General features: G+C 37.6%; 1 protein-coding gene across 1 annotated transcript; it reads left to right on the forward strand.

Annotated features, from left to right (window-relative positions):
• Positions 1–307: 307 nt before the first annotated feature.
• On the forward strand, positions 308–19,489 carry LOC309501969 (oxysterol-binding protein-related protein 1). Its single transcript, XM_082174269.1, has 13 exons — positions 308–454; positions 4,178–4,267; positions 6,703–6,775; positions 6,953–7,087; positions 10,494–10,591; positions 10,672–10,854; positions 11,001–11,108; positions 11,249–11,338; positions 12,850–12,973; positions 13,135–13,254; positions 15,896–16,019; positions 16,972–17,062; positions 18,778–19,489. The coding sequence occupies exons 2-13, from the start codon at positions 4,209–4,211 to the stop codon at positions 18,878–18,880; spliced, it is 1,308 nt and encodes a 435-aa protein (XP_082030395.1). The 5' UTR covers positions 308–454; positions 4,178–4,208; the 3' UTR covers positions 18,881–19,489.
• Positions 19,490–23,893: the final 4,404 nt, after the last annotated feature.

A 23,893-nucleotide genomic window follows, 5' to 3' on the forward strand; every position in this document is an offset into this window, starting at 1 on the left:
TGAATCCCATGACATCAGTATGCAGTGAAAATACAGCCATTGAGATAATCACATTTATTACAGAAACTCTGCAAAAACACTGATAATTATGAAAACATTACTGATTTATTAATAGTTGAAGTACGTAATATAGCTGTATATGTGTATGTTGTCTCAGTGTGTGTGTTCATGATAGCCCAGGTGTAGTGTGATCAGCTGCTCTCCGATCCTCTTTATGCTGAGCTCTGCAAACACATCCTCACACACACACACACACACACACACACACACACACACACACACACACACACACACACACACACACACACACACACACACACACACACACACACACACACACACACACACTCCTCCCGTCTCTCCTGTGCTCCAGTTAACGCACCTACAGTCTCACACACAGGAACAGCAGAGAGGACGCAAAACAAGGTGACACCTTCAGCAGCCATTCAGGCAGGTACATTCACATTTCTGCTTTTCTCTGCTCACATTTTCACTCATTTCACTGTCAAATGAAGATTTGGGCAGTAGATTTAGTCAGAGGTATGCCCAGAGTATGTGTCAAGACAGGTCAAGTGACTGTAAATGAGACCGGTACAGTAACATTTGTCATGATGTCACTCTGAAGGTACAGTAACCTTAATCCTGATCAGAACCTGCACATTTACACTGAATGTATCATGTCAAATATTATATGTAGCAAATAATAATTGCTATATTTTTTTCTTTTTTACATCAAGGGTCAGTTTTCACTTTGCATGTTTGTGTCACTGAGCAGCTGTGATTTTTTTGTTCTACCCCGTACATTTCTTTTTGAATTTTTGCATCCTGTTATCAGTGTGTTTGCAGGTGTGACATCATCACAGACGCTGTACACTGAAAAAAATAATTTGTTGAATTTAATCAAATTTTTTTTATCGTAAGTGGTTGCACACAACTGATTTTAGCTACATTTAAACAAATGCATTAAGTTGAACTAAAATTGATTAAGTTCAACTTAATGCATTTGTTTAAATGTAGCTAAAATCAATTGTGTGCAACCACTTACGCAATTTTTTTAAAATTAAATTCAACGAATCTTTTTTTTTTCATCTAATTAGATACAACATAGTTCTGTCACCAATAACAACACATGAATAAACATAACTATATTATTTTATTTAATGCAGTCCATCTATTTATATCATATTATCCATCCAGCTTTTAAAGCTCTAATAAAATACATGTATTGATAGATGTCAGTAGTACATAATGCTTGTTAAATTGTGGATATATGTTTGGTTGTTATTATAGGCGAGGTTAAAGTTAGCTGAGCTCTGGTATTTTTAGATCTCTGTTAGTTGACAGATTCAGCAGTTCAGTCCAGTATGAACACACTTAAAATAGCAGTGCGTGCCGAAGCCAGAAAAACCCATGAATCATCTCAGGATGAGCTGTGAGATTTATAAAGTGGAATTGCATGTTAAATTGAAAAGAAAAACAAAACTGATTAAGGTGAAGGGGCATGTGCTCATCTGCAGTCGACAGATGTCATCATATCGCTGAATCTAATACTGTTATAATCTCATAATCCTACATGCTTTTCAGTGATAGAAATGTGTGAATCATTTGCATAAACTTATGTTTCATATACATAAAAAAAGCAATCCAAAGAATTTATCCAATACAAATCCATTTGTTGATTTTACAGTTTTTCTCAGTCGCTTTGGTGCATTTCTTACATCACTATTTACATTTGCACAACAGTTAATGCAGTTCTCAAAACAATTAGTACAAACTGCAAAACCTAGTTGATAACCTGCAAAAGTGTGTCACTTGCTCAAAATGGATAGCTCATTCCTCAAAAGCAAGTATTCATGTCAATGAAAGTGTCAGTGTCATCAAGATGAAAAGTCCTGACACCATTGTTTATGAACAAGATAGTCAAATTGCTTTGTCATGTTTTCATTATGACAGTTTACTCTGTAAATGTTTTCCAATGCAAAAAAGTCAGATCTTGGTGACACTACCTGAAAATGCTCAAGACAGCACTATATACTATTTGCACAGCCATTTGAAAAATACAGTAAAGTTACACATTACTGTATTTAGTGAGGTAACTGAGTACAAGACTGAATATGTATGTTTCACATTTTTACTGCATATGCTCTTTGCAATTCTAATTTGTTCACAGCATTGTGCAAAAGAAAAAATACACCCTTATTTACAACAAACATAAACTCCCTTTGGGTAGAGCTGTGCACAACTGGAAACAATATTGCAGTACATATTGGAACTGAACATACAACATACATAGTACTGTAATCATTCATGCACATCCAGACGTTCCTCTCTGTCTGGCCACATAATTTCATCTACATCACAGCGAATATCATCTCTTGCAATGCAGCGAGGAAAGTATCTCCTCGAGTGGCGATTACAGTTTTTCTCGATTGGTTTGGCTCATTTCTTGAAACCGAGATGACATTCTCAAAATAACATGGACAAATCTCCAAACCACCTTGCAATTGTTCACAACAGAATGTCATTTTTCATTGGTTTTATCAAATTGCAAATGCTTTAGTACATGTCTCAAGTGACTCTGTGCTTTTTTTCAAATGATTATGTACAAGTAGCTACAGTTAGCACAATGAGCCCACATTTAGCACATTTTCCAAATAAATAGATCTTGCTGATCTAAACTGATTAGTTGATTTTTCAGTGAAATGGTTACTCTCTCCAAAACATATCAGCATGGTTTCATTGTGTAAGTCATCATATGCACAATTGTCTGTTCAGCTGTCAAAATTAGTCAAAGATATAATACCATGAAAGAATTTCTTGGAACATTTGATAAATTTATGACAGTACTTGACAATCAATCAGGTGAAATTAGAACTAACGAAGGAGCAGTTTCCCACATCTCAGATGACCAATCAAACAGTTTGTTTAGTTACGAATAAAAATGTTTACAGTTTCCTTGAGTATGAGTGGTTTATTGGAGGCTGATTTTACTGTAAAATCTTTTAGTTTTATTCATAGTGGTATTCTGTTGCTAGACCTGTGCCTCAGTGACAAAACGTCTAAGCATTTTGACTTGCAGTGCTTAAACAATGCCAAAGGTATAATGCATTTTGGGGGCATTGACTATTTATATGAGAAGGATATTTAGTTTTGACACATGGATAAACTGTTTTGGGAGAGATATGAGCTTTTGCAGGGGATCCATGGTGTTGTGCTAAACCATCCAGGTTATTTTGACAAAAGCACTAAATGAATGCACATGTGCCAAGGCAATTGAGAAGGATCTGTGCTATTTTGACTGTACTGACCTTTTATATGGGAAAGGAATCTGCTTTTGAAGCATGGAAGAAGAGTTTGGGGAAAGATATTTGATTTTGCTAGTGAGCTATAATGTTGAGCAGAACTGTAAGACTGTTTGGCCAAATGACCTTATGGTTTTGAGAATGTCATCTCGGTTTCAAGAAATGAGCCAAACCAATCGAGAAAAACTGTAAAAAAGATTTTAAAAAATTTGTCAAATTTGCTTGGCAGATTTTGACAACTAGTTCAACATTTTTGTATGTAATGACTCAAGCAATGAAATGAGGACTATTAGTTTTATATGGAATGACTATTCAGCATTCACAAGTATAGTTAATTTTGACTGACATGACATAAGCAAATGATAATGTTATAAAACAGCAGAGAGTTGTATGAAAGCAATTGATGCATGTCCAAAAGCATTTGCAATTTGTTGGAAGGAATGAGAAACTGCTACTATGATGTGCACAAATGACTAAATGTTGTGGAGGTTGAACTAACTGTTGTGCAAATGTAAATAGTGATGTGAGAAATGCACCAAAGCGACTGAGAAAAACTGTAATTGTCCACATTCTCTTAACAGGAGTGCAGTCAACTCTTAATCACTCAAACAGTTCTAGGCTGTGTTTCCCGAAAGCATCATAAGCCTGCATAGATCATAGAAACCACAGGCACCAATGTTCTCTACATCTACTTACAATGCTTTTGGATAAAATAGCTCTGGTCTTGACAGTCTATCTATTTCATTCTATGTATTTGTTTATCTTTATAAAAAAATGAAATATTCTTAATTTTCCCTTGAAGGACAATGTTTATACTATTCTTTTATGCATTTCTAGAGCCAGATCAGTAAACAGTTTGGTGTTTTTTTACACAGCTTCATCTGTGACCCCAGAGACTGAGACATCATGTCAGGGGACGGTAGCCAGGGAGACACGACCCAGAGCAATGGAGTCAAAAATCACAGGTATACCTTTTCTATCATGGGATTTGGTTTTCCTATCTCATTTAAAAAAAGTATATCTTGTTTATTTTTGTTAGAAAAAACGATTTTTTGTTGTTGTTGTATATTAGTATTATTGTTGTTGCTGCTGTCCATGCAGTTAAAACCTCATGTAATCAAGTGAAGTCCATTTTATGTGTTTAGCTGAGTGAAACAATACGCCATTAACTAGCTACATAAAGAATATGGCCTATAATTATGGTCACATTATGACTCAGTTATAACAATAGAAGACCTAATACAGAGCCTTGTGGCACTCCGTAATCTTACGCTTGTGTTAGGTTTGACAATATCTGATTTACACAAACAAAGTGATTGTGACACAAAAGATAGGAAGTATCTAAACATTTCTCCAGCCAGTTTAAGGGAATGTCATGATTCATGTGACCTAAATCCTTGGTTGTACAATTGGTTTTCTAGTATCTAGATCAGGGGTCTTCAGCCTTTACCAGGTTCAGGTTAGTGAAATGAGCGATGGAGCAATAACGTTTACATTTATTCATACAGTCATGTTGGTAAACATCATATTATAGGGTAACACTTTACAATAACAGGGCATGAATAATCATGTACTAATACCTGAATTAATACTTCAACATGAACTCTCTAGTGAAGAGAGTCATAATAATTCATGCATGAATAACAGCAGCTGTTATTATTCATGCTGTTATTCATGCTGTTATTCATGCATGAATCATAACGACTCCTGTTGTAGTTAAGGATCGCTCTTAAACATTTTAGTACATGTTTGATAGTTAATGCATTAATTAATGTTGATGTCAATAGTTTAAAATATGACTAATAAATTGTTTAAATGTATTTCAAAGTCAAAGTATTTATTTTTTATTCTTTTGGAGCCTGATTGATTTAGTTTACCCCTAAACGTTAATTAATGCATTAACTATCAAACATGTACTAACAAGTTTAAGGCTGCTGTTATTCAAGCATGAATCATTATGACTCCTGTTGTAGTTAAGGATCGCTCTTCATTGGTTCATGATTAGTTCATATCTTCACTAATCTTGAGTTCATGTTGAAGTAACTATTAATTCAGGTATTAATACATTAATATTCATGCCCTGTTATTTTAAAGTGTTACATAGCCTTATATTAGATATGGGCAGCCAATGAAGTGAGACTGAAAGAGGAACATTTATAGTTTAGGTTCCACTTTACATTAAGCATCTTTAACTACTATATAATTCATGTATTTAAATTAATCGTTTGATACAATGCACTTTTTGTATACATACATGTTTTTACATTGTACTTATATATAAAAAAAAAAACTTGCATTTATAATTACAGCTGTAATTAATTTAAATTAAATTAATTTAAAGTAAATTAACATCTATAATTACACTGTTGTAAACCTTATCCCTTAACCCACCCTTTAACCTACCCATACCACCATACCTGTCCTTAACCTAACCCGTATCCACCTTAATAGCAGCACAAGTGTTTTGCAATACAACAAAGTAAGTACATTGTACCTAAAAATTATTAAAGACACCTATAAAGTGTGACCCAATATTAATATTAATTCATTTATATACTTTCTTTTGTGATGCTTACAAACAACTGTCAATATGATTTATTCCCGAGAGCAAATGTGCCACAAAAATAAAAGGCAATACTTAAAGATACCAGCAAATGGTTCTCCTTCAAACCAAATGTCAAACCGTCTCTTCGTAACTGTCCTTTTGTACTCGTTGTGTCCGTCGTTTGGTCAGATGGTGCTGTTTTCATCTGAGACAGTCACAATGTAATTACATATTTAATTCACAGAATATTAGAATACAATCTAATAAATGCATTGGACATAATCTTTCATCCGCCTGAAGTTAACTTAAGGAATGTTCAGAGTTCAGTGGGAGTAAAGTTCAGTCATTGCCAGTACATTACTGTAACAGAGGTGTGTTGTTAGGTAAAGACATACGACATGTTTAGATTTTTTTTCTGGCTAGTCATCATTGTAAGACTTTGTGAATGCTTGCAGACAAACCAGAAAAATAGACGTTTGTGTGGTGATTCAAGACTATGCTGGTAGACTGTCTGCTCACTTGGTGTTCTTGTGTAAACAACATCATGTAAAAGTTATTGGGTTAAGCCAGGTTTATACCTGATGTCATCACAGCAACACTACTGTGTGTTGCTTTGAGACATTGCAACGGTTGATTCTGCTTTGGTCTATTTTCGTTGAAGAACTTCTGTAAAGTTACTCAAGGTGAACTTGTAGAACTGTTGTGTATAAGCAGTATCACAAGGCTACAGCCATGCTAATATTTGGAACAACAGCACTTTTGCTCATGTAAATTGCTCATGTAAAGTGCTTAAATAAATTGCATTTCGTGTCCCCCCAAATTCTGAAATTTGTTTCATTATCCGTTTTGCAATAGGTCGGCTCTTCCCGCTGCTATGTCTCGAAACAATGCCAGTATGTGGAGCGTTCTCAAAAAATGCATCGGGATGGTAAGTCACATTAATTTTACACATACTGTACTAGTGTTCCTGCAACTTCAGGCACTTTATGTTCCAAAAATTTGATTGTAATCTGAAATAATCTTTGAATGTTTACTGTAATGCATGATGTTTTTTGCCGGATTAATTATAATTCAGCCTGTTATTCTCATCTTTAAATCTTCACAGGAACTGTCGAAAATCACAATGCCAGTGATTTTTAATGAGCCTTTGAGTTTTCTTCAGAGATTGACTGAATACATGGAACACACATACCTCATCCAGAAGGCCAACGCTTCACAAGACTCCATCCACAGAATGAAGGTAACTATATATTAGAATGTTTTAGGCCAAATACCCCTTGGTGAAGAGAAAAATAGGGCAGGTACCTATTGAGTAAAACAGAGCTTTGCATTTTAAGCCTGGCCTATATTAGTCTCACGTAGTCAGACCTTCAGACTGACGGCAGAAGGTCTGGACTCCATCGCAGCTTTCATTGGCCAGGGACCGCCTAGGGCCGTCTAACTGACATGTAAAGAAACCAATCGCAGTTTGTTTTGTTCCGCGTCATGTTAAAAGCCCCCTGAAATCAAAATGTACGTTTTTTAGCTTTTAGTATGAATATGTTAGCCTTAAGGTTATGAATAAGCTGGTGTGTTCCAAAACAATGACAAAATTCGCTTACAGTCTCTCACTTCCCCTAAAATGAATCACAGATTTTTATGACATCACCGCGGACTTCAGCCTCTCATCACATCTTCTGTCCAATCAAATGCTCTCTAGAATGTTAAGCGTCCCGACCCCTATGCTATAAATAACACCTGGCCAAAGCGACCGTTGACACGTCACAGAGCAATATGGGTTGGAGATTAGGCTGGACAATTGGAAAATAGCTGAAAAGCTAAATTCGAATTTCTTTCTTAAATATTAGCACAATTCTAATTATTTGAATTCTAAAGGCAATACTTACAATAATGTTACAGTAAAAAATTACTGTATTGTCTCCTATGCCCACAAGGGTGGGTGCAAGTGAGCGAAATTAGCAAATATAAACCTAATCAAGCATTGCATCTTTTATAGAAATTAAATGACATTCACTTTTTAAAGTGCATTAACTTTTGAAATAACTGTTCTTAAATCAAATATAATTTCCGTCATGTGCATGCAAGGAAAATTAGGTTACAATAGTGCATAAAACTGTGTTTTACCTGAGAAAACACGCTTCAACAGACAGTACTACATAAACACAAAATAGCAAACTGCCATTCAGAAACAATCCACTTCTACTCACTACACATCCACATATTGTTTGTCATAAACACCAGATGGTCAACTTGATCTGCAGCGAGTGCTGAGCGCTTTTTGTTGACAATGTTTTCAGCTGATGAAAACACACGCTCATCTCTGACCGATGTGCCAGGTATGGTCAAGTATGTCGTTGCACGATCTTTGCCACCAACTGAGAGGGTTTTCGTCAGCAGGAAGCCTTTTTCCGTCATGTTTTCTAATTAACAACGCAGCCGCACCGCTGGTGCCGTCAAGTACGACTTACTTAGTAAGGTAAACTAAATGCTATTGGCTATTTGAAAAGGGGGAGGGGCCATTTAATATGTCCCGCCTTAGCTTCCTGTTTCAGTGGAAATTATGTCAATGTATCATACAAAGCTGCGCGTTCCAAGGCACTTCAGTGGGCCTTTAAGGGATATGAAAATGTAAAGTTGATGTCTCTTCACAGACTGGCGTGCATCTAATAAATGATTCATTCATGAATGTTTTGCAAGTTTACTTACAACAATGGAGCCACAAACTTCACATACTTTTAAAAATCCATCGTTTAATTGATCTTGATAAGCGCTCATTGTCACAGTTGTAAACACGATGGCTTTCTTCTTCCGTGAGGCGGTTTGGCATCACAATGGCTTTGTTTCCAGGTGGACCGTTAACGAACACGACACACACAGAAATCCTGTCGAATTCAACTCAATTGACGACTTCCAAAGTCCTTAAAGGGGTCATATGATGGTTCTAAAAAAAATTTTGTGTGTGTATTTGGTTTAATGCATATGTTTTTGCGCTTAAAAACAAGGTTAAAAAAAGTCATTATTTTACACATATTGTACATTATTGTTGCTCCTCTATGCCCTGCCTTTCTGAAACGCATCGATTTTTACAAAGCTCATCGTTCTGAAAAAAGCGTGGTGTGCTCTGATTGGCCAGCGAACCAGTGCATTGTGATTGGCCCTAAAACCTTAAGCGTGTGATGGAAATGTCCCGCCCGTTACCATATTTGGAACATCAGCTCCCAAAGCAATAATGATTGGTGATAATGTCGGCACTACCTTGTCAATTCGAGCCCGAATCTGATCCGGAAAATGCAGATGACCAAGCTGATCGATCAACTTTGCCAGCGCGACTGGACCAGATCGTATCAGATTGGTAAGGTTTTATTTAATTGGGGACATAATTACTGATTAAAATGCCTCCACAAAACTTTCTTTGAGGTCAAACAATAATTGGCAGAACTTTGACCTGAATTATACTGTCTGCTTTGTATTTTAATTATACAGCATACAGAATCCATTATCTCGATTTTATGTAATCTTATGTAAATACAATACACAATACACTGCGTTTTGTTAGCAGCGAATAGCTATTACATCGATGGAATTTTAGGTTTTATACATAAAATTAATTATGACTACAGTCAAAAGATCTGAGCATATAACAGTTATACACTATAAACCTGAAATGTACATTACTGGTCAAAAGTTTTAGATCGGTAAGATGTTTAATGTTTTTAAAAGAAGTCTCTTCTGCTCACCAAGGCTGCATTTATTTGATAAAAAAAAAAACTATATATATTTTTTTTTTCTATTTTAATATATTTTAAAATGTAATCTATTCCTCAGATCAAAGCTGAATTTTCAGCATCATTACTCCAGTCTTCAGTGTCACATGATCCTTCAGAAATCATTCTAATATGATGATTTTAGGCTCAAAAAACATTAATTATTATTATCAATGTTGAAAACAGTTGTGTACAATTTTTTTTTCAAAATTCTTTGATGAATAGAAAGTTCAAAAGAACAGCATTTATTTAAAATAGAAATTTTTCTAACATTATAAATGTCTTTACTGTAACTTTTGATCAGTTTAACTCATCCTTGATGAATAAAAGTATTGATTTATTTTATTTCTTTCCCTCAAAAATAAAATTAAAATTCTTACTGACCCCAAAACGGTAGTGTTTAATGTTACAAAAGCTTTAGATTTCAGATAAATGCTGTTCTTTTGAACTTTGTTCATCATAGCATCATGAAATAAAAATGTAAAAAACTGTTTTCAACATTGATAATAATCATAAATGTTTCTTGATCCTCAAATTATCATATTAGAATGATTTCTGAAGGATCATGTGACATTGAAGACTGGAGTAATGATGCTGTAAATTCAGCTTTGATCACAGGAATAAATTACACTTTACTGTATATTCACATAGAAAACAGCTGTTTTACATTGTAATAATATTTCACAATATGACTGTTTTTGTTTGTATTTTTAATCAAATAAATGCAGCCTTGGTGAGCAGAAGATACTTTTAAAAACATAAAAAATCTTCTAAAACTAAACTAAAACTTTTGACCGGTAGTGTATATCTGATGGCTCTGCTACCATCAACTGAAACAAACTCTTAACATGTCAGTAATGTTAGGTTTCTTTGATTTTTGAGAGTGTGGCAGCGTTTGCGGTGTCAGCTGTGGCCTCGCAGTGGGAGAGGACCGGCAAACCCTTCAACCCTCTGCTGGGAGAAACCTATGAGCTGCTAAGGTCAGTGTCTGCTCATGTACGAGCTGATCATGTCAATGTTTCCAATGAGCTGATCACGTCAGTGTTTCCTCTGTCATCAGAGAGGATCTGGGGTTCAGATGGATCTCTGAGCAGGTCAGTCATCACCCGCCGGTCAGTGCCTTCCATGCCGAGGGCATAAAGAACGACTTCATGTTTCATGGCTCCATTTATCCCAAACTCAAATTCTGGGGAAAGAGTGTGGAGGCCGAACCTCGTGGAATCATCACCCTAGAGCTACCCAAGTGAGTGGTTTCCAGCCTTACATGTGTGCACCAGTAAACAGAAGGAGCATGTGTGTATTCAAGAGCATGTCATGTTCTCACAGACATAAACATTTATTAAATAGCTTTATCACTGACATATTTATTTCTAATTTGTTGTTCCGCAGTCACAATGAAGCCTACACATGGACCAACCCTACCTGCTGTGTTCATAACATTATCATGGGACAACTGTGGATTGAGCAATATGGAAATGTTGAAATTATTAATCATAAGTAAGAGCAAATATCATGAAAGTATCATTGGGTGTAAATTAGATAATTGTTGCTTTATTAATGTTTGAGAGGAGCAAAGAGTCTAACTACTGCAGAAGACAAACACACAAATGATTTCACTGTGTTTTTTTTTTTTACAGAACTGGGGAAAGATGTTGTTTGACTTTCAAGTCGTGTGGCATGTTTGGAAAAGAGTTGCATAAAGTGGAAGGATACATACTTGATAAAAGGTATGTAAACACTACTTAAATGAAAAATATCTGATGATATTTTTGTCCCAGAGCCTCTAAATAGGCTTATTCAGTTTTACATGACTGTAGTGTGGTAAATACAACTTAAAACAGCTCTGATCCACTAATTGAATTGGATATGAGGTGTTCAAAGAGGGTTGATATTTCATATAACAGCACTGGAGTATTTCACTTTTAGTATCACTTTATATTCACAAAATAGGCCATTTTGGGTCAAAATTATTGTGAATTATAGTGTTAGTTCACCCAAAAATGAAAATTCTGTAATTATTTACTCAGCCTCATGTCGTTCCAAACCCCTTAAGACTTCCATGTATCTTTATTAAATCTGAGAGCTCTCTGTCCCTCCATTGACAGCTACACAACTACCACTTCAACGCTTCAAAGAATGTATTGTGTTACGCAGCTCGTTTGAGTTTCCGCAAAGACCAACGAGGTTTGTTCTCACGTGTCAAGTATCTGCTAACTCTTTATTGTGATGCTCCTCCAACAGACATTCTACTGACTAATACAGAATTGATCTCACAAGGGGATTGTTTAGGGCTCCTTGTCATTAAAAAGTTTGAAAAACCCTGGTAAAAAAAATATTGGAAATTCATAAGCAATAAACAATCATTTAATTTTGATGGCTTAATGCTGCCAGTAGCCTATAATTGACTGTACAAAAACACGTTATTGTTGTCTCAAACCATGTCAGTGTCACTGCTTTTTCATACTATATTATATTACTGTAAAGAATTTAACTGTCCTGCAGGAGATTTTGTAAATGATTTTTTAAATAGAATTTCTTGCTAAAGACTGGTACTAAAATTCTCAGATAACCTAAATTGTGCTTCCTTTAGTGACTTCCTAATAAATCCAAAAATATGATTTAATACATCAAGGGTCAAATAACATAGAAATGGCACATTAAAGTTAAAAGTTACAACTGCATGATGAAACAATTTTTTGTGTGTGTGTTTACAGTACATACGCCGTACAGGTCTGGTATTAAGAATGTTTTTGCTCAGGTGGCGAAGAATATCCGGCCAATAGAGAAACGTTTCGCTCAGCAAGAAAAAGAAAATTGAGCGAACATTGATCTTACCTCGCACTCTTTGATTGTTAAAATCAAATGTTGTGCTGACAGTAAGGCTCGCCTTCTTGGTTTGATTGGCCATTTCAGTCGTTTTGACATTGACGAGCGCTGGAGACAGACCCCTGGTGGTTACAGCCCTGGTACAGAAGATGTTATACTGTATGTGACAGTCATACTGATATTCAGTATAATAGCATGATTGCAAGTGATGCATTTACATTACATTTGCTATGACTTGGACTGATATTGGACTGAACTTATATATGAAATTTGTTCTTGAAAAAAAATTAGCTACATCTAACTAACAATTGGTCAAAAGGAAAATCTTTAACAAACAAAAGTGTGTACATTAATGAAGAGCCACACACAGTAAGCTGTCTGTAATACAATCGTTTTCTTTATGTCTGTCCAGTAAAAAAAAGGTGTGTGCTCTCTATGGCAAGTGGACGGAGTGTTTGTATTCTGTGGATCCAGCGACGTTTGACGCTCACAGAAAATCTGACATAAAGCGTTCTGACAGGAAGGGAAGTACACAGGTGACTGTCGAGATCATGATCACGAATGTTGATTCGTTTTACATTTTTATGTAATATGTTGTTGAACATAAACATGCATTTTAAACCGTCAGAGCAGAAATTGACTTGGTGTTAATAACATTAACTAATGTCTAATGTAATGTGTTTTACAAATGTTGCAGAGTAATAATGCGGACGAGGAGCCGGATGAAATGCCTCCTCCAGAGACAGAGACTGTGCAGGTGATTCCAGGAAGTGAGCTCATCTGGAGGATATCACCGCGACCGGACAACTCGGGGAAAGTATGCAGAATATTTCACTATTTGTCATTATATGCCCTTGTTATTATAATGTGGCTTTAATTTAGGCTTGAGATGAGCACAAGTACTTGGAGGTGACTGCCATGATCGGTCATGATCATATGAGATGTGACCCTATGGGGCACAGCAATATTTATGTGTAAATTAACATTTGTTTAATTGTCGATGGGCCATCTGTACAACCCTGTAACTGTCACGGTATGTTGTGAGAAGAAGCACGAAGAAGAAGAATCAGGTTCAAATAGTGATTTAATTATATCCACAGGCATTTCCAACGATAGGTAGGCAGGCAAACATCAACGTAGCATAAACGAGACCAGACAAAGAACACTGAAAACACTGGTAAGGTGAACACAGCTAAACCAAATGACGAGTGTTACGCCCCATGGCTCAAAAGGTACGCAACAAAATTGGGACACCCGAGAAAGCCAAACTTTTATAGCAAGTTATTTATTAACAAAAGGAAAACTATACAAAAACTGTGTAATGTAGTAGTCAGGCGTCAGTAGTGTCATGCTAGATGAATGCATGGGAATGTAATGTGCTGTGGCGTCATGGTGCATGCAAAAAAGAAACATAACCAAGCAAATATCAAAAGCAATCAAATCAAATAGGCCGCATGTCACTGATGTAATCATGTGGGAGGGTGGAGTAATCCGTCCAACGCTGGGGAAAACCCCATTAAAGGCACAGGTCGTCACACTCCTCCCCTTAAAATAGGGGTCAGTCAAGAATCCAAAATGCAAATGACCAAACAAGACAATTTAGCCAAAAATGTAAGTCCCATGACTCCCAAGAAGTTAAGAGCCAAGGACAGCAGCCTGGGCAAGTTAAAGTTAAAATACACATTACACATTACATTCATAGGGGCACGTGACAGTGCATCTGCCACAACATTTTCAGACCCTCTGATGTGCCGAATGCCAAGGCAATAGGCCTGCAGAAACAAGGACCAACGTATCAGCCTTTGGTTTGAGCAGTGAAGAGAATTCAAAATTGTCAGTGGGTTATGGTCGGTATAAATGACAACAGGTTGACTTGAGCAAACATAGATGTCAAAATGCTGCAACGCCCAAATCAAAGCCAAAGCCTCTTTTTCCATCACAGAATAAATCAGTTGGTAAGAATTAAACTTGAAAAGAAACTGACAGGCCGGACCACCCCCTGCTCATCAGCCTGTTGGAGGACAGCTCCAGCTCAAACCTGACTCGCATCAACCTGCAAAGAGAATGATCTTTCAAAGCAAGGAGCAGCTAGGACAGCAGATGAACACAATTGAGACTTAACATTTTCAAAAGCTAGCACACAATTTGAAGACCATATGAACTTTGCCTTGCCTTTCAAAAGATCGGTAAGTGGTACGACAACTGCTGAAAAGTTAAACGGTAGTAACCTACTAAAACCAAAAAACGCATAAGCTCTTTTTTGGTAGTAGGCGCAGGGTACTCTTGAATAGCTTGAATTGTAGCATTTAATGATCGGAGTTCACCAGGTCATCACACAAGTCATATTAGGAACCAAGGTGACAAACGAGTGGTGGGAACAGAACAAAGGAAAACCGGAACCAATGAATACTAGTCTGTGAAAGTGAAACAAAGATGACACAGACGGAGTGTAACATAACGCCCCCTCCCAATAGGCACGACCTCGCGCCATGAATGAAGCACAGAGATGAGAGAGAAGGGTGGAGGTTTGGGAGGGGGACGTGGTGATGGCGGAGGGATGGTGAAAGGGATAGTCGAGGGTTGGAGAAGCAGGCAGATGAAACCAGGTTGGTGAAGACGGATGGAGAAACCAAGGTTGCGATGAAGGGAGGAACCAGGTAACACTCAGGATGATAGTCCAAGGCGGAGTGGATGAAGGAGCCAAGGGCAAATCCCTGCTGGGAAATCCAGGGTGATGGTGTGCTCTATCTTCCCTTCCTCGGGCACAAGCTTACTCGTCACGGCGGCTGGAAACTTCCAGTTTTCTGGGGGCTCAGGTGCTGTCAATCACAGGGATGACGGGCTGGGCTTTGGGCTTGGCTGGGATCGGGGGTAGAGGCTCTCCAGAGTCCAGACACCTGATGACGGCGTCCATCCAGCAAAGTCCGTAGGTGTATGGGAGGTCTACGGGATGATGGTAGTTTCCTCCGATCCAGAAGAGAGACTTTACCATCTCATTGTCTTTACAGCGAGCTGGCTAAAACTGAGGGCAAAGTCCGTAAGAGGAAGCCCTTCACGGGCTAAGGCGGCGAATCTCTCATCCATTTCTCGGTCCAGTCCTCTGTCACAGTGCATTGTGGGAAGAAGCAAAAAGAAGAATAATCAGGTTCAAACAGTAATTTAATTATATGCACAGGTATTTCCAACGATAGTTAGGCAGGCTATACTTAACTGAAAAACCTTTGGTGAAGTGATGTAGAACTAATGCCATCGAGACTTGGAACTAATTTAAGTGTACAGTTATAAAAAAAATATATAAAAAAATCATCACCTAAGAATGACTGTCAGGCAGACATGATCAAGCATTCAACAATGTTGAATGTGCAAGAAGACAAAAAACAAACATGTTTGTACCAAGAAAATGATTTTCTTTATGCATTTTACCAACCCCTTCTTTGTCTTCTTTCTCTTTCTGTCAGTACTATGCCTTCACATCATTTGCTCTGCAGTTGAATGAGTTGGATGCAGAGATGGAGCAAGTTCTTCCACAAACAGACTGTCGTCTGAGACCTGATATCAGAGCACTGGAGAGCGGACACATAGGTGCATTAACCTCTTATTGTATTCATTCACCCATAAAACAACATCCAACCAATTTCTGAAATGCAGGATGGTTGAGTTTAGGCTGATACCTGTTTTGTCCTTATCCCTAAAGCCCATGTTGAGCCTGCAGTTTTACTGAGCCTCCTGTTTTATAATAATAATAATTCATTACATTTATATAGCGCTTTTCTCGACACTCAAAGCGCTTTACATCTCCTCAACCACCACCAATGTGCAGCATCCACTTGGATGATGCGACGGCAGCCATATTGCGCCAGAACGCCCACCACACACCAGCTTACTGGTGGAGAGGAGACAGTGATGAAGCCAATCAGTATATGGGGTTGATTAGGAGGCCATGATGGACAGAGGCCACTGGGCAAATTTGGCCAGGACACCGGGGTTACACCCCTACTCTTTCGAAAGACATCCTGGGATTTTGAATGACCACAGAGACCACAGACCTCGGTTTTACGTCTCATCCGAAGGACGGTGCTCTTTGACAGTATAGTGTCCCCATCACTATACTGGGGCGTTAGGACCCACACAGACCACAGGGTGAGCACCCCCTGCTGGCCTCACTAACACCTCTTCCTTTATTGACCATTAAGGTGGTGCTTATATCATAAACACCACCCTCCTTTGTTTTGTACATTTGCAAAATGCAAATAAAACTAATGAAAATGACAAAAGCACAACAACAAAAGCACTAAAAGTTCAACTTAAATTCAAATGAAATAACGCTGGAAGTTGGAACATTTGAATGTTGTTGCAGTGCTCGTTAAATATTATATATATTTAATATTAAACTTATATCAACATCCTGCCCTCAATGATGGACGACAGATCATCAGTCCTTGATCCATCCATCATCAGTTATTGTTCAACTTTATATATAATGACATAATATAAAACGACTTAATTATATATTGCATTGCTGCTGTTTCCCCAGATGTAGCCAGTGCAGAGAAGAACAGACTGGAGGAAAAACAACGCATGGCTCGGAAAAATCGCTCCCAAACAAATGAAGAATGGAAAATAAGGTTTGAAATGTTAGAGGAGCTATTTTGTGTTTTTCCATGTTCATCTTTCCTTAGGGTGTAATTTTGTTGCTGTTTCAGCATGAAAAATGTCTGCAAAGAACACAGTTATTCTCTATATCAGTGTCAGTGTTTCTGAACTCCCTGAAACACCTCCATTGTAGTCTTGAGTTTCTTCCGGGAATGAACACATCACAATATTCCTCATTTGAATAATTCATATGCAGAATAAAGGGGTGGGGCCTGGTTGAGTTAGTTAGTAGTGTGTTGAAACTGGCGGTTATGGTAAGAGGCAGGACATTTCCCAAACGAAGTGCTTGACCAATCACAACACACTGCTCCAGCCGACCAATCAGAGCACAGTGTGCTTTTCAGAAGGAGGGGCTTCATAGAGACAGGAACTAAACAGAGCGTTACTGACAGACTGGGAAGAGAGGAGCTGCAACAATGGAGAAGATTGGAAAAATAAGGTGTTTTATGAACATTCAAGCATGAAAACCTGTCCTAGTAGAGCCTAAAAACAACATCAAGAGTTTGTAAAAAGGCATAATAGGTCCTCTTTAATAAATACACATCAGAGTACGTAACTGAGGCATCTTTGCGCTAAAAGGACTACCCTTTTCCACTAAGTGAGGTTGATCTGCACAACAACCAGACATGAACTCTTACTGAATTTATCCTGATCCATTAGTTTAAGATCCAGTTATACAGGTAAAGCAATGAATATTCATTAGTTCTAGACAGGAGGAGATTCCACAGATTTGAACTTCATCACACATGTAACAATGAATGTAAATTGTTGTGGGTGTAGCCAACATTTTGATACATAATGTCTGTGTAAAATTCAAGAACAAAACAATGATTATTGTCTTTATCATCATTTATCATAATGATAAACTAATTTAGCAGTATAATTCCAGTGTTTACCTAGAGAAGCTGACTCATTTTCCAGACCTCACAAACCAAGCCGACGTCAAAGAACTAGCGGCGACTATGTCTGGGACAAAAAGCTGTGCTGGAACACACCGCAAAAACTACAGCCGACTGTCAACTAGCATGTGCGTTCTGTGCCTGAGTGTAAGGAAATAACCGTCTAAATCAGCAGATATCAGTAGTCTATATTCGCCATTAAAAAAACTAGGACTAGGACACAAACCGTGAACAAAGCAATGCTTGCTTACCATTTTGAATGTCAATCACGCTGACCACTTTCTTCATTCCTGGCGGCTCATGTTATGAAAATATTTGCGTATTGGAAAGCTCAAAATTATAACAGCCTTCTAAGTCTATACAGTCTTGACTTCTTTGCTCGCTTTCATAACTTTTGCTTTTATTCTCATACACTGACTCATTCGCTAAACTGAGCAGCCAATCAGAGTTCTCTCTCTCACAGACGGCCATTCAACATGGTGAATCAAGTGAACTGCCACAGACATAAGCCCAACTAGTCAGTGGCTTCTTGACTTCTTTGCTAGCTTTCATCACTTTCGTTTTATTCTTGTACACTGACTCGCTAGAGCTGACATGTGGAACATACCTCAAAAACTACCCTGAAAGACCCTCACAGACGGCCCAACGCCTAGCAGTCGTCTTGGTGTATCATGGTCCTAAATCAGCAGTGATTACGATCTGCATGAGTCTGTATGTTAAGTTATTGTGAAGAGAAAATAATTGAGCATTGATCTACACCTTAACATCAAAATCCCGTTCACTCACAGGTGGTTTCATCAGGGACCGAGCCCTCACACCAAAGCTCCAGATTGGCTCTACAACGGCAGCTACTGGAACAGGAACTACTCACAACTGCCTGACATATACTGACCTCAAACTACTGCAGACATCTGGGGGAATGGAGTACATGTACAGTACAAACGTCCTACTGTTGAGGAAATGCATTGAGTTTATATAAATGCATCACTGATATGGTGATAAACTGACAAAGATGATACAGGGCATCGTGATGTAAAATATAGTAGTGTTTCTTGTACAACTCCTTTAAATAGATTAGGATCTCATTAAAAGAGCTAATGATTCACATCCATTTCAAATGTTCCAGGGTGAGAAATAAATATTTGGAAGATATATGATGTGAAAATACTCTAGTCAACTTAGATTTAAATGCGATTTAATGTGAATATTTAAAAGTTTTTCTGAAGAGTGTTTTGGAAGGACACAAAATCTGCTTGTGTTTGACAACGATGGCACTCTGCATTTACAATAAATTGTGTCATTTTAAAGCAAGTTTTAAAATTCTAAAAATAAATGGCCCATTTTTTCTGTATATTCATGTTGTATGTGCAATTTTTGAAAAGTGCAAAAATTTCATGTAAACACAATGTTTATTCATTCCATGTAACACTTTTTACTGTTGCTAAATAAAGGCTTTCTGAAACTTCTTTATTGTGACAAAATGTAAATTATATAGTGATTCCATGAGCTTATGTGCCATCTATTGGTTTGGAGGAGAATAAAATTAAATGTGTAATGAAAATTCCACCAAATCTACCCATTCTTCTGTCTTCACCAACTAGACCTCGGTCTACAGGCCCGCCAGATCCATCCTGGTCTTTGGAGTGACGGCCTAAGCCTATGACTTCCGACCGTCCGGCTCCGCATTGGCCCTACGATCAGTCGGCCCAATGAGGTCCACCATCCTTTCAGCTACACAGGGTCATCCGTCTCCAGACTTGCTTATTTTATGAAAGCATAGGACTTCTCATTGGTCCACATTCAGTTTCTGCCCTTACACCTCTTGAGACTAATTCCTAAAGTTTATGTCCAGACCACCATAAAAAGTCTTTAGGGCCATTTGGATGCAGTAGCAGTGGCTGGCTGAAACAAAGAGGCCACAATAATCCATCCAAATCCATTCATAATTGTTTGGAAACCTTGAAATTAATGTAAAATACAGCACATCCATTTCACACTCAGAGAAATAAGTATTCTCAGTGACAGCTATTTGTAGTGCAAATTAAGGTACAACGTACAAATGAATGCATGCATGACAATTCAGTCTTTTTCCATCATGTTTGGACCATATATGTTTAGAACATTGCCAGAGGTATTCTGGTGGCGGTTTGGGAAGTGAGTAATGCACTGTTAAAACTTTAAGCCAGGTGTTGTGCCGAATTTCGACCCCCTGCCAAATTATTCCCCGCCTCGTTGAAGTCAGTACCTGATTGCCTAATCCTAACCCCACCCCTAATCCTAACCCCTCCCTCACAACTAATCCTAAACCTACCAATACTAGGGGGGTAATAATTTGGCGGGGGTTGAAATTCGGCGCAACACCGGGACACGCAAAGCCAATATCAAAGAACTAGCGACGACGAAAGCTGACTGTGTTGTCGCCTTTCGCCGGCTGCATCTCGGCCAAAAAACTGCACTTGAACACACAAAAAGGCCTAAAGGCGACTGTCAAATAGCATGTTCTGTGCCTACATGAAAGGAAATATCTGTCTATATCAGCAGGTATCAATAGTCTATTTTCGTCATTTAAAAAGGGAAACCGAAACTAGGACTGTAGATATACAAACCGTCAACAAAGCAGCGCTTGCTTACCATTATGAGTATCAATCTCATGTTATTATGGAAATATTCAATCATTCAAATGTTCAGGTAAAATTACATAAAATTATAACAGCCATCTCTCTGTGCCGTCTTGACTTCTTTGCTCACTTTCGCTTTTAATTCTCGTGCACTGACTCGTTCGCTAAGCTGAACAGCCAATCAGAGTTCGCACATTCAACGCACATCCGACGCACATTCAACATGCTGAATCGGTCAAAAAAGAAAAAAAAAACGGACAGTGTCCAACTAGAGCCAACAGTGCGGAACACGCTGAGAAACCTAAGCAAGAAACCAAAAAAGCTTGGTGTGTCCCGGCCTTTAAAGACACTGTTCTAACTGTGAGCTTTAGATTATGCAAATGAGTTCCAAGAAGGGTCAACAGACACTCCTTGTTCTGAGTCTCCCATCCAGTGAAACAGCAACAGATATGACCAAGTTCTGAGTCACCGGTCCGTCCATTTACAGATACAGCGTACCACTGTGAGTCTCCTAAGCAAGGGAATTAACATATACACCGTTCTGAGTCTGACCTGTGAAATTAAAGACAGCAACCGATACGACCACATTCTGAGTCTCCAGTCTGAGGAAAGAGACATTAACAGACATACTATGTTCAGTGTCTTCGTCCAGCGGGACGATAACAGATACAATGTCCCGAGTCTCCATGCCAAAGAGACAAAAGCGGACTGACCAAGTTCTGAGTCTCTGGCTCAGAGAGGCAAATTTGCAACAAGCTTAAGCTCCAGAGAGCAAACTTTTACTTCAAGGTACCCACGTCTGTGTGTCCCAGATTGTTAAGGACCTTCTGCATGTTCCAGATTTTAGGACCGTTGTAGAGCTCCAGGAGATCAGCATCCCATAGATCTTCATGTTCATGGCTGTTGAAACGGATTCCCGCTTCTTTTCCCACTGCATTGTCACCCAGCACAACCAGTGGAATACGTGCAACGCAAACCTCTTTCCAGAGACCTTGGCATTGATGTATATTATATAATAGTATTTTCTAATTTACATTAGAGATAACATAGCTGATGCCAGTTAAAAACAAATAATTTCATGCGTTTTTATGCATACGGTTCCTCATCACCATATTAGTTTCAGAGAAACAACAGTTTATCTTTCACTAAGATAATGTAACTGCCATAACCAATCAACTTAACCACTTGTAGTTTATGCATAATATGCATAATTCATGGTATTCATTTACTATTTGTGTTTATTTACTCTTTTTTATCTTTTTGTCAATACAATTTATTTTATTACACTTGTCTTCCTTTTTGTGTTGATAATACAGTAAGAGGCAAGTTACAAGTTGTCCGATATCTCACAAATCCAACAGATTGGTCAGATGACAAACTTCTTTAAATTTACATAATATTTATTTGTTCAACAATCTTTGTTCTTCACTGGAAAGGTGACATTCGTTGCTGGTGCCCCGCAATTAAAGAAGGAAGGAGTAATCTGACACTCTCGCAGTCACCTTAAAACATTATCCCCAGTTTCACAGACAAGGTTTAAGCCTAGTCCCGACTAAAATGCATGTATGAGCTGTTTTAACTGAAAGCATATCTTTTATAGCATATGTTTATAAAAGCTGCTTAAATTTCCTAATTGAACTAAGCCCAAATCCTGGCTTAGTCTAAGCCCTGTCTGTGAAACCAGAGGCTATTTTGGTGGTATTTGTGAGAACCCCTACAATACATAAAATTATTCATGAAAATTACAAACAACGATGCCAAAGTTCTTGTTAATTATTTTAAAAGGTTATATAAGATACTTTTATTAATGATAAGAATGTAAGGAAATGAATTGTAAAAATGCACTTGAACATATAGCAAATATATAAACTACAGTCAAACCAAAATTTATTCAGACACCTTGCTATCCTAACTTACATAAATTATAGTGTCTTGTACCCACTAGTAAAAAAACATAAAAAATTATATATGTTGTCTGAATAATTTTTGGTTTGACTGTATGTCCTTTGTATCAATAAAACATTTGTTGTATATCTGAATGTTTATATCAGTAGGATTGCGATAATGTCCTAGAATTTAAATGAATGTAAGCGTATGCTTGGAATTGAATGGCACTGATAAAGGGTTGAGCTCGAAAAGGTTTACACTTGACACTCTTTTACTTTTTGGTGGCCTTGATGGAATAAAATTGATGAGAGCTTTTGCCTACATTTTGGTGTGAATATCCTCTTTTTTTTCCTTTCATTGCATCTGGGTTTGATCTACGCACCTGTTGTTTAAATTTTGGTGTGGTTTGATGTTCACCCTGCTGCTCTGCTCAACTACTCAACTGTGACAATATCTAGATTGATCCCTACTAAACCTAACCACTTCTCAACAATATAAAGCATGTAACATGCAGACAAAAGTATCACATTTTGTTCAAGAAATTATCAAAAATTCAAAGCCTTCCAAAGCCAAACAAATTGCTTTGTGTGAGGAACAGATCATTGTCCCTATCCACCATAACAAAAATCTCAGACAAATCCCAGAAACTTAAAAAGGCATATATATTATTTTATTTTTTTATTTTTTATTTTTTTTTCAGAATTTTGTAGCAGGAAATTACTTGGTATGTTTCGTCAGGCTGTGAATAATTAGAGCTGAGTATCATCAGTGTAACAGTGAAATCTAACACTATGCTTCCTAATGATATCTCCCAAGGGTGGCATACACAGGGTGAAAAGCAACGGTCCTAGTACTGAGCCTTGTGGTATGCCATTCTCTTGATTTACTGCTACAAATTAATAATGGTATGATAATTGATAGGTACGATTTGAACCATGCTAATGCAATTCCACTAATGCCAACATAATTTTTGAGCCTATTCAAAAGAATGTGTGGTTGACAGAATCAAATACAAAACTAAGGTCAAGTAAAACTAATAGAGAGATACAACCACGATTGGATGATAAGAGGAAGCCATTTGTAATTCTGATGAGAGCAGTCTTCTACTAAGATACGGTCTAAATCCTGATTGGAAATCCCCAAAAAAGGATCATAGTAGAAGCAGACAATCTGGCTTTTTTCTTTTTGGAAAGCCAGATTGTCTGCGCTTTCTTTCCCTCCATGATTTCTGAAGTGATTACAGAACGCTTTGAGGTCTCGGAGACTAAATCTGTCACTCTACTCGTACACGCTGTTCGAGAGCGGATTTTAGTCTAAGTTGACATGAAAAACTTCATGTTTTACCTTCTTTTGGAGCTATTTTTTAGAATATAAAACCTTATTATTCAATATTACACCT

Source organism: Leuciscus leuciscus (genome assembly GCF_965113295.1).
Source record: "Leuciscus leuciscus genome assembly, chromosome: 6".
In the NCBI taxonomy this organism is placed as follows: domain Eukaryota; kingdom Metazoa; phylum Chordata; class Actinopteri; order Cypriniformes; family Leuciscidae; genus Leuciscus; species Leuciscus leuciscus.